This window comes from Erithacus rubecula (genome assembly GCF_903797595.1).
Source record: "Erithacus rubecula genome assembly, chromosome: 1".
Classification (NCBI taxonomy): Eukaryota; Metazoa; Chordata; class Aves; order Passeriformes; family Muscicapidae; genus Erithacus; species Erithacus rubecula.
The window spans coordinates 10,264,841-10,278,186 of NC_136658.1; the positions used below are offsets into that span (position 1 = coordinate 10,264,841).

Below are 13,346 nucleotides of genomic sequence, written 5' to 3' on the forward strand. Positions count from 1 at the left end.
CTGTTTTGAGTTCAGGATGTGGTAGGCAAAGAATAAAAAAGAAAAACCATTTGCAAATGTTTTTTCTCCATTTCCCGTCTGCCAAAGGAACAATTGAATTTGTTATTATGGAACAATGGTCAGTGCTCTGTGTTTTTATGGTTTTAATGGTTAAGAGGCTTTTAATGGTTAACAGGAGTTCAAGGATTGTTCCAGCTTAGTGTCTGATTTTTGCTTTTGTGATGGGATAGCTGAGCCTGAGCAGAGTGAATCATCTGTTGGCTTTAAACAGGGGTGGGACCAGATTTTTATTTAAATAAAACAAAACCAAACCTCAACATTCTTATGGAGTGAATATTTAAGAGACCCAGAACCTCTTCTTTTTCTAATTCCAAATGTTGCTTTAAACTCAGTCTTGGGTGCTGACTTAAGTGATTTGGGAGGGTTGGATTCAACTGGTCTAGGAAGGCAATTTGGATGGATTCCTAAAGTTCTGTTTCGGTATCAAGAAACTTGTTTTGTTTGAAATTTTTATAGTATTTCTCTTTAAGCACCTCACTGATCAGCAAAGTTGAATTTCCTGGTTTTGTGGTTGGAATGCCTAGGATTTATTTATATTAAGGAAATAATGTGGTTGTGAATAGCTGAGAGCTAAAGAAGTTGGTTTTGGTGGGAGTTCAGTCAGCTATTTCCACTACTGCCTTTGGAGACCAAAGCTCTGTTGTTTTATTTGTTTAGAAGGGTCAATTGTGGCTTTATATAGGCTTCCTAAACTCGTATTGCATAAACTTACGCTTTTTTTTTTTTTTTTTTTGTTTAAAAAAATCCAAAACCAAGCAAACCCACCACAATGCAGAATCATTACATTAAAAGTGCCCAAATTGCAGAAACTAAGACAAACTTGAGGTTTCTACCCTTTTCTGGTGTGTAAACCTCATATGGAGATGCCTTTAATGTTTGTGAAGGAGTGTACTCTGTTAAGAATTGGTTTTGCTGTTATTTGGCTCTAATCTTATTTGGATGATCTGTTTTTATTTTTAGCACCAGCAAACGTTTTTAAATCAGCTGCGGGAGATCACCGGCATCAATGACATCCAGGTACTACAGCAGGCACTGAAGGTAAGATTACTGACTTGTAGCTGAATGCACCTGAATGCACCTTAACTGCCTGTGAGAGCTGTAAATCCCACCCTTTCTTGCTCCTGTCCTTCTCTTCCTTCCCTTCTTAGCCTCCCTTCCCTTTTCACTTCCCTGCTTGAATTCATTTCGGGGAGAAAGAAAAGCTAATAATGATGGCTTGTTCACTTTACAAGGAATCTTGTTCTCTTTTGGTGCTGATGTAAAAATGAATCAAGTGTTCAAAAGTGAAAAGACAGGAATGTTATGACTTGCCTTTAACCTTTGTATGATTTGTTTTGGGATACATTGGTGCTACTACAGATGGCCAGCTCCTGAGGAATGGAGTGGTGTTTTCTTGTCAAGGTGTGGCTGTTTTCTATCATGCACAGGCCTTGCTCACTGTGTAGAATGAACAACTCTGCTTGAACTTGCCAGCCATTGCTAACTTGGTATTGTTTCAGTGTTTTTTCAACCATTGCAATTTATTTCACAGCACAGAAGAGTTCTTTGATGCAAGGAGAAAATGGCAGATCTCTCTGTATTCTGTTTTCATGTACATAAATATATATGAAAATTTTAAACATTCTTTGTCTCCCTCAAGCAGATTTTTTTGCCATTATGAATGTGGATTTAGTAATACAAATCAAAAATATGTAGCTGCACAAAAAAAGGTAGTTGTTGTTAGCATAAGGCATGTGCATGACTGCTTTTCAAAAGGCAGTATTTCTGGCTTTAAAAATGAAACTATATTCAGGAGAATTCATCTGACTCCTGTTGAAGTCTGACTCCAGTGAATGTGCTGGTTTGTTTATGGTTATGTTGAGAGGTGGACAAGATTTTTTTTTTCTTTCCTGAAATAAATGAAACTTCACCAAAACAAGTTTTTCTAAGATGTTTTATATTTTTATATTTATATTTTTATATTTTTATATTTATATTTTGTTTTGGTTAAAAATAGTGAAATATGCAGAATATGTCAAGTTTGCAAACTTTCTTTGAGTCAGTATTTTACCTGACAGAGTAATGGTTATTGATTTAAAGTTGCTAATCATGTCTTTGCTTTTAAGAAAAAGTAAAGAAAGGGTGAGGGGACTCTCACTTCTTGGATTTTTTTTTTTCTTTTTTTTTTCTTAAAGGACAGCAATGGTAATCTGGAGTTGGCTGTGGCTTTTCTCACTGCAAAGAATGCCAAGGTTCCCCAGCTAGAGGAGGCAACTTACTACCAAACAGCTCTTCCTGGGAATGACAGATACATCAGCGTGGGCAGCCAGGCAGACACCAGTAGGTATTTTTTCTTTTCATAAGTTTAGTTTGAAGGCATGGGAAATAAAAACTTGCCTGTGACATAATTGTTAATCTGCAAATAATTCTTATTTATCAATTCTTAGATTATTATGTATTCTCTCTTTTCTTATTTCAGTGGGGATTTTGTTGGGTGGTTTTTTTTTTTTTTTTTTTTGGTTTTTTTTTTTTTTTTTTGCTTTTTTTTGGGTTTTTTTGGGTTTTTTTGGGTTTTTTTGTTAGGTTTTTTTTTTTTTTTTTTTTTTAATTTGAGTCACTTTTAGGCATTACCTGTATGTATGGTACTGATCAAAAGGTGAATAACTGGGCTTTCTATGTTTTATTTTCCTTTTATTTCCCCCCCATATTACAGACTTTATTTTGGGGTATGCAGTGAATAATTTAAGGCAAAAGCTGGGTACTCCTCTGTCAAAACAAAATTGGAGAAGAGTCTGTCATTGTATGTCTTAATATGTTAAAGCTTAATCTTAAGAGTAGCTTCTCCCTGACAGGAATGGCTTTCCCAAAGGGAGAAATGGGAGGTTAAGTGTGAATTTTGTACTAAAGGAGTAGGTATTTTATATATTAAATTAGCATGAAATATACTTGATTTTAAATAATTTCATTTAGTTGATACAGGAGGTCCCACAACCTGCATTTCTCTAAGTCTTGCAGGTTCCTCTGCTTCCATGTATAGTTATTTTTATGGGGAGAAAAAGTAAATGTGTTCTGCAAAGAAATATATGAAATAACATAGAAGTAAAAGTCAAAGAAAGTTTTGTAGTGAGACTGACAGCTGTAAAATCAGAGTTTCTTGATGCTGTAGTTATTTTACATCTTTTGCAATGCAAATGGAGAATATTTTAATTATTTATCAGTTCTTTGACTATATGTCTAGTACATTTATGTAGACTTTATTAAACAAGTATAATTATTTAGTGCCTTCTGCAGTAGGTTTTTTCCCCTTTGTTTTGCTCATGATGGCTTCAATGTAAAGAAGTTTAGTTAGATCTCCCTATCAATTGTACAATTATTTTTTGTCTGTAGAACCTTCACAGGAACTTTTTAAACTTTTTTTTTTAATTAGAGATGCGTTTATTCTCAGCATGTCTGATCTGAAAACTGCATTTAAATCATTGGTATTATTAGCAGCCCTGTATAAAGTGTCCTGAGTGCATCATAGGTAGTTGTATTATCCATTTACTAAGTTGTGGTGGGTTGCTTAGGGTTTTTTGTGTGTTTTTTCTTTTAACTCCTTTGGAAAGAAAACACACACAACCTTCCCCATACATTTAATTTTCAGTGTCAGAAAATTGCCTTTGAGGAAATGAAGGTTAAGAGCAAACTCACCTCTGTGTCATAGTTTCTAGTACTGACAACTTACTATGGCAGTGGAATAGTAAGCTGGGTTCTCTTGTGTTTAATTAGATTTAATAGCAATCCCATTAATAGAAGTATTTAGTTTTGCTGTCACTTCCTGTGCTGTACAACCTTACTGAAAAAATAAGGTGACGTGGGATATGAATCAAACTTGCAAGAGCCCACATTGCCCATGGCAGATGCTCAAACTGAGAAGACTAGGTCTTGAGCTGTACATTCCAAGGTGAATTTCAGGATTCTCTTCTCTTTTCTGGAGGGCTGAAGGCAGATTCTTTACAGTTATACAGCATGACAAGTCAGTGATCAAGAAACACCAACTGCTGTGGAAAAAGTAGGTTTTTAGTTTATGATTTTTTAACATTGTTAGCATCTGGTCAGGTCCTCACTGGCAGCAAAGATGAGAGCCCTTGGCCAGTCTTTGCTGTTTTAGTTAGACTGAAAACACATTATGAGATAATGGCATTTTTGTGAACTTTTCATCATATTGGAGGACTTACAAGGCAAGAACTGAACACCTACAGCTGAACAAAAGCCTAAACCAGTGTGATCATGAAGCTCCCCCCCAGGCTCCTGTAGAGATCTAGTGAATGCTTCTGGAAGAAACCTACACTTTCCTTGTAATGTGCTTGCCTGTAATTATTTGGATTCTAGATTTAAAAAATGCAGTGCACCAAAAAGGCCAAGTCTTAGGGCCCTCTGTTAGTAAACACTGTCATGCAAGGGAATGTGAAAGAGTGACTTGTGAGGAGAGAAGGGAAGGGATGGAAAACCTTCAGCAGATGGATTTGACCATCAGCACTCCCTTCTGCAAAAGAGCTTATTAGCAGTTCTCAGTGGCTGTGCTGAGCTGCTGACAGGATCTTGTCTCTCAAATTTGACTCCCTTTATTATCCCACATAGGTAAAATTACATTAATTAATTATTACTCAGTATTCCTCGCTGCTTAACTACCTCTGTGTATTTGGAACTTTGGATGCCAAGAGTCACCAAGCTTTGGGGTCCCACCAAGTATCCAAACTGGGAATGAGAGTCACAGACGAATACCAGAGCTGTCTTATATGCCACAGAAAACCTCCAGCCATTTGCAAAGTCCACTGAATGTATTCCTTGCATAAAGATATGTCAGATGTGTGTTCTGTGAGCTTGACTGACTACATTTCTTTGACATGGTTATTTAGTTAAGGGGTAAAATGAAAATACTGATGTGTGCCTTAACAGCCAGGATTGTGCACTGGCTCTTCCAAAAGTGACAGTGGTTGTAATTGGTTTGAGAGTTGCATCTTGGATGGTAGGAGGCATAAGGAAACCTGGTTTGTCTTGTTACCAAATGTAACATTCCAGCAGCTGCAACAAAAGAATAGGTTTTTATTAGATCTAACTCCATCTGCTAAACAAAGACTGACTTGCACAGTCAGTGTTACTCATGCTGATTGCCTTTTTGTCTGTTCAAAATGGCATGTGCAAGCACCTGCAAATGTAGTATTTTCACATCAACAGTGATGCAAGCTCAATCTGATCCCTTGGAAAGGTGGTTTTAGAATTTTGGCTTTTTTTCTTTTTTGCACTGTGAGGAGAAGTTGCTTAAGCATTAGGCCTGCAATGTATAGATGCACACTTTTTAATCTAAGTAATTTTAACATTCCACTTTGTAGAAGAAATCCTATGCATTGTACTTAGAAATAAACAAGAAAAGTTTCGTAGTACTTCCAAAAATTTGCACTTTATTTAATTCTCTAGGAATGTTTTTATTCCCATTTGAAGTGATTTTGTGTATTTTCATCTATGGCTGCACAACAAAACTGTTGGATTACTAAGAATATATCCATTTTCTTATTATTATTGAAGGAACTTGAAGAACCGAGGGTTAAAGGAAGGAACAGAATGAAGAGATATATTTTGGAAGTTGCGTTCCAATGAAACAGCTGTCAGGACAAATTCTCTCCTTCCCTTCTTTTGAAAACTCAGTTTTTTTTCATTAGAACTGAATTATTAGTCTTTGCAATTGCACATTCCATAGCCAAAACAAAAGATTTCAAGCCCTTTTATAAGGGCATAATACAGTGTAGCTATGAAATGCCACACACAGCAACTTGAGGATTGTAGACTTCATGGCTTCTGCCTTTTTATCTTCCTGTTCTTACTTTGAGCCTTTGCATATGTTTCAAAAGTCATTCAGCCCTTTGCTGTGAGGTAGAGTTTAGACTCAATGGTACCTAAATCCTCCTGAGGTGATGTTTATAAAACATTTCTTACTATTCCATTTTAGAGACTCTGGAAAGCTTATAGGGTAATTTCTTCTGAAACTTCACTGTCCCTGCTTTTAGATTCCTAGTGTCTTGCTTAAATCCTTTTACTCCTTGTATGCCCCTTGTGGAAATTATAGTACACTTCATTCCTTTTATCTCAGATGGAGTGTTGGTGCTTGAAGACATTGTTCAGGACTTCTCTCAGATCTAAACAAAGCAGCCTAAATTCCTTTCAAGTATTTGGATGCATTTCTTATACCTATTGTTTGTTTTTTTTCTTCCCATCTAGGCCTTCTTTAGTATGTTTTTATTTTTCTGAGCTATGGCACTCAAAACAATAATGAAGACATCAGCTTAGATCTTAAGAAAAATAGGTGAATCTATAAATACCCACGTAGTACTCTGACAGAAGTGTAACACTTCCTATTTTCCTCAGTGCTGGGATGATGTGAATTGCAGATTGAACACGAGTCAGCTGTAGCTCCTGGATCCTTCTTGGCACAAGTCCTAGTCAGTCCTTCTCTCTAGCTGTTCATTTATTGTTTCTGTGAGTTGAGTTTGACAGTGGCTTCTTCTGTCACCTTGCCTAACTCAGCCATTGCTATGTGTCTTCATCACATTTCCTTCTCTTTCAAGGATTATTTGTGTCATGTCCATCCAGGTTCCTGGGAGTTTTGCAGCTTGGTATGTCAAAATCCCTGCTTCAGTATGTCAAGAGTCTTGTACCTTGAGATCCTCTTTTTATCTTAGAGATTCACATGTTGCTTTGTGCCATGATTACCTCTATCCTTCCCCATCAGTGTGAGACTCGTTGGTTTAAGGTGTTATAATTGTAGGATGTTGTAAATACAGCTGAGATGAGAAGCTGTGGGATAGTGGTGACCAATATTTACAAGTTCCTGCACTAGTGCAGCAGTTTGAGTTGGCTGAATTGCTGCAGAGCTGCTGGGTGTGCTACCCCCATCCAGTTTTATCCAAAATTTGCATAGACAGCCACCTAAATTCCTTTCAATCTTCCAGTTAGGAGGCTGAGACCACTGTGAATTTAACATCACAGAATAGGTGGCAGTTTGTAGGATATTGCTTAGCTCTGCTTGTAATAAATTAACCAGATTTAGTCTCAACTCCATTTTAAATTTTTTTGCATTGTTGATGTGTTAAACTTGGAGTGTAGCTGCTGGATTTTTGTACTTTGCACTACTCCATTAAACCCATCAAGGCTTCTCCTTCATTTTATCTCTCCTTCTTCCAGTTGTTGCATCACTGTGGATGTTTATTGCATGTCCCTGAGTTCAATTGCTACTTCTGATCTGTCCCTCATGCTGAGTTTCCCAGCCTACTTGAGTCTGAAGTTCTACTCTCTGCCTCCTCCTTGTATAAGTACCAAGTCAACAACTCAGTAATTATTTTAATGATCTAGGCAATAACCAAGTAAGAACCATTTATTTGAATGATGATAGAAACTTCCTAAGTAAACAGATTAATAGTTTTTTTTTTTTTTAAGGGAAGATTTATGGGGATGGATAGATAGATAGAGTGTGCATTTCTTCTACATGCACTAGTATATTTGTCCCAGATTCCAATATACAACTTAAAATTGTTTTGTAGAATTACAATGTCAAACTCTCTGAACCTTTTGTATCAGAAGGGTGCATTATTATATAATAATAATGTTGTAAACCAAGAATACATTTCTTAGTAGAGCAGATGGTTAATTATGAATGATAATTTTTGTTGAATAAAAACACATACACTCAGCCAGACTGTGTTGATGAGAAGTTTCTTTGCTTATGGAGAATTTTTGCATAAGCAAACTTTATTTACTAGTCATAGCCTGGTTAAGAATGTTTGCATTTTCTAAGGCAATTTGACATTAAAATAATAAGTACCTTTATGAGGATGAGTCAGTGAGAGCTGAAGTGTTCTGTGGGCTAAATGAGAAGAGTATTACAAAACTGGGATGTGTAAATTAAAGTCAGGTAACTAAATTTTGACAAGTGGCATTATTCTTACACCTTTATGAAATGTATCCTTCAGCCTATCACAGAAAAAACTTGTGCATCTTATAAAAACTTTGAGTAAAAGTCATCTTTTTTATTTTTCTTCAAACTCATACTTAAAACAGAAATCTGTTGATTAGACTGGAAACTTCAGCAGCTCAATTTAATATTTTGCTACTACTTTAATAGCTGTAAAATTAACATGCCCAGACAAGAATTTAGAAAACGTGAAGATATTTTAAAACAAAAACCAAGAAAAAAACCCCCACTAATTTCATGTATTATATGCACACTTGTGTAATGTATAGCCATTTGACAGGAATGTAGAATGTGGAGACAAGGTAATATATAAAAAATATAAATATTTATTTTTGGCTTTTTAGGACAAAGAGTTTAGTCTCAGACTTACCCTTCTTTTATTACTTCCATTGAAGTCCTCTTTACCATCTTATTTAGGATTCAAGCTGTATGTGAGGTGTTGCAGCTTAATGAATTACTGTGTCACCTATAAATACATTAGCTTAAATGTCAAAACCATTTTTATTTTACATTTGCTACGAGCTGAAAGCTTGTGTGAACTAGGTTGCCATGGGTAAGCTGATATTTATAAATGTATTTTTGTGACATAAATTATGCTAGGTAAACCTTCTGTGACATGAATCGATGGCCCCACTCACATGTACTGGTGATACCTGGCAGAGTGTCTTCACTTCTATTGGCTGTTTTTCATATAGAGGAGGATCAATGTATGAGTAGAACACTTCTGAAGAGTGTAGGGTCTGCTCCAAAACTCTTGCATGACAAAATAAACTCTTTTGGCTCATCATTAATTTTAATATTAAAATCCCAAATCTTTTACTTTTGCTTGCTTTTGGAAAGCAAGCGGAAGTAAAAGATTTGAGATTTTAATGTTAAAAGTATGTAATTGCTGGTAATATGAATGGTAATGGACTTCTAAACACATAAGATGGTGGTATAGATTAATAAAAATTAGAGAGTTAGGGAGTCACAAAGAAATTGAATATTTTAATGGAAGTGTGAGTTGGAGTTGATCCAGATAGATTTTTTTTTGTATACTGGGGGAGTTTTTTTTAAATGCATCATTTTTCACCTACTTTAAGAATTCTTTTCTAGAAAATAGTCCCCATAGCGAAGCTGAACTTCTTAGCTAGCATTCTTTATTGTCATATAAAAATGTCATCACTCTTTCCTGACTAGAGTCTTGCTGAAGAAACATTCCTCTCTGTAAGGAAGTGACCAGAGCAATCCCATCATGTCCATCAGCATGTGCAGCTGTTGGGTTGTGACCACTATTCCTACTTTGATAAATACAGCTTGGCTCCAGGGAAGATGAGGTGCTGTGTGTGGCTTCTTGTGAATGTGCAGAAAATACAACACAAGCATCACATTTTAGAGCATAATAGGTAGTGTGTGTGTGTGGTGAGGGGATCCTCTCACTTCTGTCAACCTCTCCAGTCTCCTTCTGCTCTCAGGCTGCAGGACAGAGCCAGGTTTGTGTGTCACCCAGGCTGAAATAGTTTTTTTTTTTTTTTTTTTTCTCCCAATTTATGTTCTCAGCATGGCAGCATATTTATCAAAACTTCTCAACTTCTGCAGGTGGTGGTTGTAATTGCTTTAGTACATCTGAAGGAGAATTTCAGGCATCTGAGTTGAAGTACCCTTCTGTTTACGCTGGAAGATCTGAGCTGACTGTAGAACGCCTAAGAATAAAATTAGGAAGTGCTGCTTTTATAGCAATAGTGTTTTTCCTTACTTCTAGATCATGAGAGATTGCCCAGTGTACTCTGCAGGTAAGAGTGCTCCCTTTAAAGGCCCACTAAATAAAATAGAAGTTCAACCATTATTTGGAGAAAACATAGCTGAGTTTAAAACTAGGTTTTCAAGTTGCTGATGTTAACAGAAAAGTTTCTTTACAAGTTCTTTCTGGTTTCAGCTTTCTGTAAGGACAGGTCATCCCATTTTCTGTTCATGCATGACTATGGCAGTGATTTTTGTATACAAAGTTTAGTGTTTTGTTCTGATCCAATGAAAAATGTCCCAAAAAAGAAAGCTCAGGGGAATAGGGGAAACTAAAATCTCTACAGCAGGCCAGCCCATGCAGGAGAAAAGAAAAATGTCAGAATGTAGACAGACAAGCTCTTTGGAGTAATTGGGTTGGCCTGTGGAAGAAGAAATGCTGACAAGACTCTTACCTCTCTTTTTGAGCAATTGCCAGTTTCAAATATGTATCTCTTTCTCCCAGAGCCTTTCAGCTTCTAGTGGCCAAACCCCAGGCTGGAGTCAAGTCCCTTTTGCAACTTTTTGGGTAAACTTTGCCTTGGAAGTGGAAGACTCAAACTAGCCAATGCTCCATGTGCATGTCTGTCTGATATTGCACACAAAAGCCCCTTTTGCACATTTACTTTCTTTCTGTCCTTCTGACTTGGAAAATGAGACTTGTGACCCTTGAAATGGTGATAACTGGTGACCTTGGCATTTTTGAAGGTCTCGTGCAGCTGGTGGACATTCCTGTAGGCTCTAGCTGCTCTAAAAGTTTGGCTATGCCTGATGAGGACATTATTTGTGTTGTGATATGTACTGGGTTCCCATCTGAATTGGGAGCAGAGGTGTTGTTGCAGCCCTCAGGAAATAAGGAGGTTTATGGGGATGTGAGTCTTTGATCCTTTGTATAATAAGAGTTGGTGACGAAGGCAGAAGTTGACCTGTTATTAGTCAGTAGTCCCTGCAGTATTCCTCATGTATCCAAGTATGGATCCTCATTTTGTCTCTGGTATTTGTTTTTTTTTCATGTTGAGATGGGTTACTTTCAGTACATGAAATCAAATTTAAATATGTTCAAAAAGGAATGCACAAACAGGATAGAAAATAATTAGGTTGAGTAAGGAACTCTCCCACTTGTTATGAAACTGTGCGAAAGTATTTGGCTCACCAGGGTACAGAAATACTTGCAGAATTTGGGGCTGTGTTGGGAAAACTTCATTGCATGTTCCTTCATGAGGAGGAAAAATCAGCTATGCTCAATTAAGGTATTCTTTTTAACTAAGGTCCTCCTCATCATGTGTTTGTTCCCTGAAGCTACTGATCTCAGTAGCTGAAGTAATGCATTTAAGTGTATTGCTTTAAGAAGGCTTTCAGAAAACATGTATTCCTAAATTTGTCCCATAGCTTTGTGAAACTTAAGAACATTAGGAGCAACAACTACAGCCCATCATACCAAGAGTGAGCTGCTGAGGTTTTTATCTGGCTTGGAAGCAGAAGGGAGCTGTTAGCAGGGTTAGTGGTTGGAAGAGTCTAGGGCACAGGAGGGATGGACTGGAATGGTGCTCAGCAATCCACGTGGGCTCTCTCCTCTACAGTAAGACTTACCTTTCATTCTGTTTCACTTTTAATTTTGAGAAAGATAGTTTTGCTTTTCAGATGTGATTGATCTCACTGGAGATGATAAAGATGATCTTCAGAGGGCAATTGCCTTGAGTTTGGAGGAATCAAACAGGGCATTCAGGGAGACTGGAATAACAGATGAGGAACAAGCCATTAGCAGGTAAACAACCAACTTACATAAAGCAGAAATTAAATTAAAGAGTTGGAGATTGGCCTGTATTGCTTTTTTAAACTTTTAACAAATAATAACTTGTTTGCTTTTACTTGTGCTACTGATATGCTTGGCTTCAGGATGCTGCTTTAACGTTTGTATGTTCTACACTGGAATATAGTCTATTATGTGTGGACTAGGATTTAATAGTATGTTTCATATTTATGTATTTCTTTAAATATGGAGGAAGTGGCTGGAGATAGAGAATGTGTGGTCATATTTAAATAGGAGCTAAACCCAGAAGTTTCTCTTGTGTACCAGGTAAAAAGCAACAAAACCAAAATATAATTAAGAAGCTAATAAATACTTTGTCCTGTTTTTTGCAGTGCTCAATTTACAATAACATTTTCTTCTCTCTATGCTAAGGCTGAGATTGGGGTAGTGGGTATTAATATTATAACTTGAGGATACTGAGAGCAGCTGCTGCATTTTAGCAGATGAAGAATGTTATTAACCTATTTAACAAATAAGATTTATAGGCTTTGGATGAAGTTCTGGATTTAAAGTTTTATAAACTTAACTCTCTCAATTTGGGTGTGATAAGAGTCTTTGAGCTAACTTTTGATAAGATTTTATGATAACTTTTTGTACAGTGTATGTTTTTTTGGTACTGTTGATGCAATTATGAAATATTTGGGGCTAAGCCCAAGTGTAGGGTTCTGTGGGAGGGATGTTGTTGCGTTTTTTCAATGTGTAACTGGCCTTGGGAGAAATGTTGAGTTTTTCATTTGTGGCTGACCTTGTTCTAGGGGAAACAGGCAATGATTTGATCCATGATAGGCAGTAAAATACTGCCTCCTTGCAAGAGACCAGTTTTATAAAAAAATAATTTAGATGGGGGAGATTAACCACAATAATTCTTTTTCTCAGTTCATTGTGTTTGACAGGCTAAATGACTTATTAGAAAATTGCATTTCTGAGAATATGCATATTTTATTGCTTTATTTGTATTACTTTATCAACAGTAATTTTCTTTCCCCCTTTGAAAAATAAATATACTAATTGTGAGAATAAACATGCAGTTCTGCCCTCCCCCCAGCATTCATGAAAAAGTCATCTTGTTACATGAATTTAGGATGACATTTTAGGAGGGAAGAGTCAGATGAAAGGGATTTATATTCTTATTAACAACTGGAAGAAGCATTTAAGGGGTTGTTTTTTCTAAAACCTCAGTATGTGCATATATACAAGATGATGGTGGAAGTTCTGTCCAGTTTTTTTTCAGAAGGTCAGCTCTTGCATGTTTCTTTTTGAAAAGCAGAATTGTAATTGTGATTTAGGCATTAAGATGGACCTATTTCTGGAGATGGAAAATTATCTCCCTCTTTTTCTTTACCCGAGCCTTGACTGCTTCTGCTGTGCTCAGTTCTTGGGAGCCATGAAGATTTAGGATTTTTTGCTGTAGACTTTGTTTTCCACTTTTGAAACCGAAAACCCCTCTTTGGTCCTATCTGCTTAGCCCATAACATAATATTATAAACGCTTTCACCTTAAATTACAGTGTATATTTTTCTGGCTGCAGAAAATAAAAAAGGATGCCTTTTCTGTATGTACAAAGGCATCTAGACAGTCTGGTTATTTGTAGAGAAAGTGTTGATCTTATGAAATAGGGACTTGCATCTAATGGCAAAATTGCACACAGGGACATGTGCAATGTCAAATGAAGAGCTTGTTTCAGGTCATGTGCCCCTTGGTGCACTGCACCATGTTTTCTATGCTTGCTGGAGG

At 36.6% G+C, this 13,346-nt stretch overlaps 1 protein-coding gene across 3 annotated transcripts in view; it reads left to right on the plus strand.

The window, feature by feature from the left end:
• The window catches only part of USP25 (ubiquitin specific peptidase 25), an 88,003-nt gene that overhangs the window by 19,661 nt on the left and 54,996 nt on the right, over positions 1–13,346 (plus strand). For 2 of the 3 annotated variants that reach the window (XM_079322741.1, XM_079322742.1), the window contains exons 2-4: positions 1,021–1,098; positions 2,235–2,379; positions 11,444–11,567. In XM_079322741.1, the coding sequence (XP_079178867.1) occupies positions 1,021–1,098; positions 2,235–2,379; positions 11,444–11,567 (347 nt within the window). The remainder of the gene's footprint in view (positions 1–1,020; positions 1,099–2,234; positions 2,380–11,443; positions 11,568–13,346) is intronic. The other variant, XM_079322743.1, reaches the window with a different exon arrangement.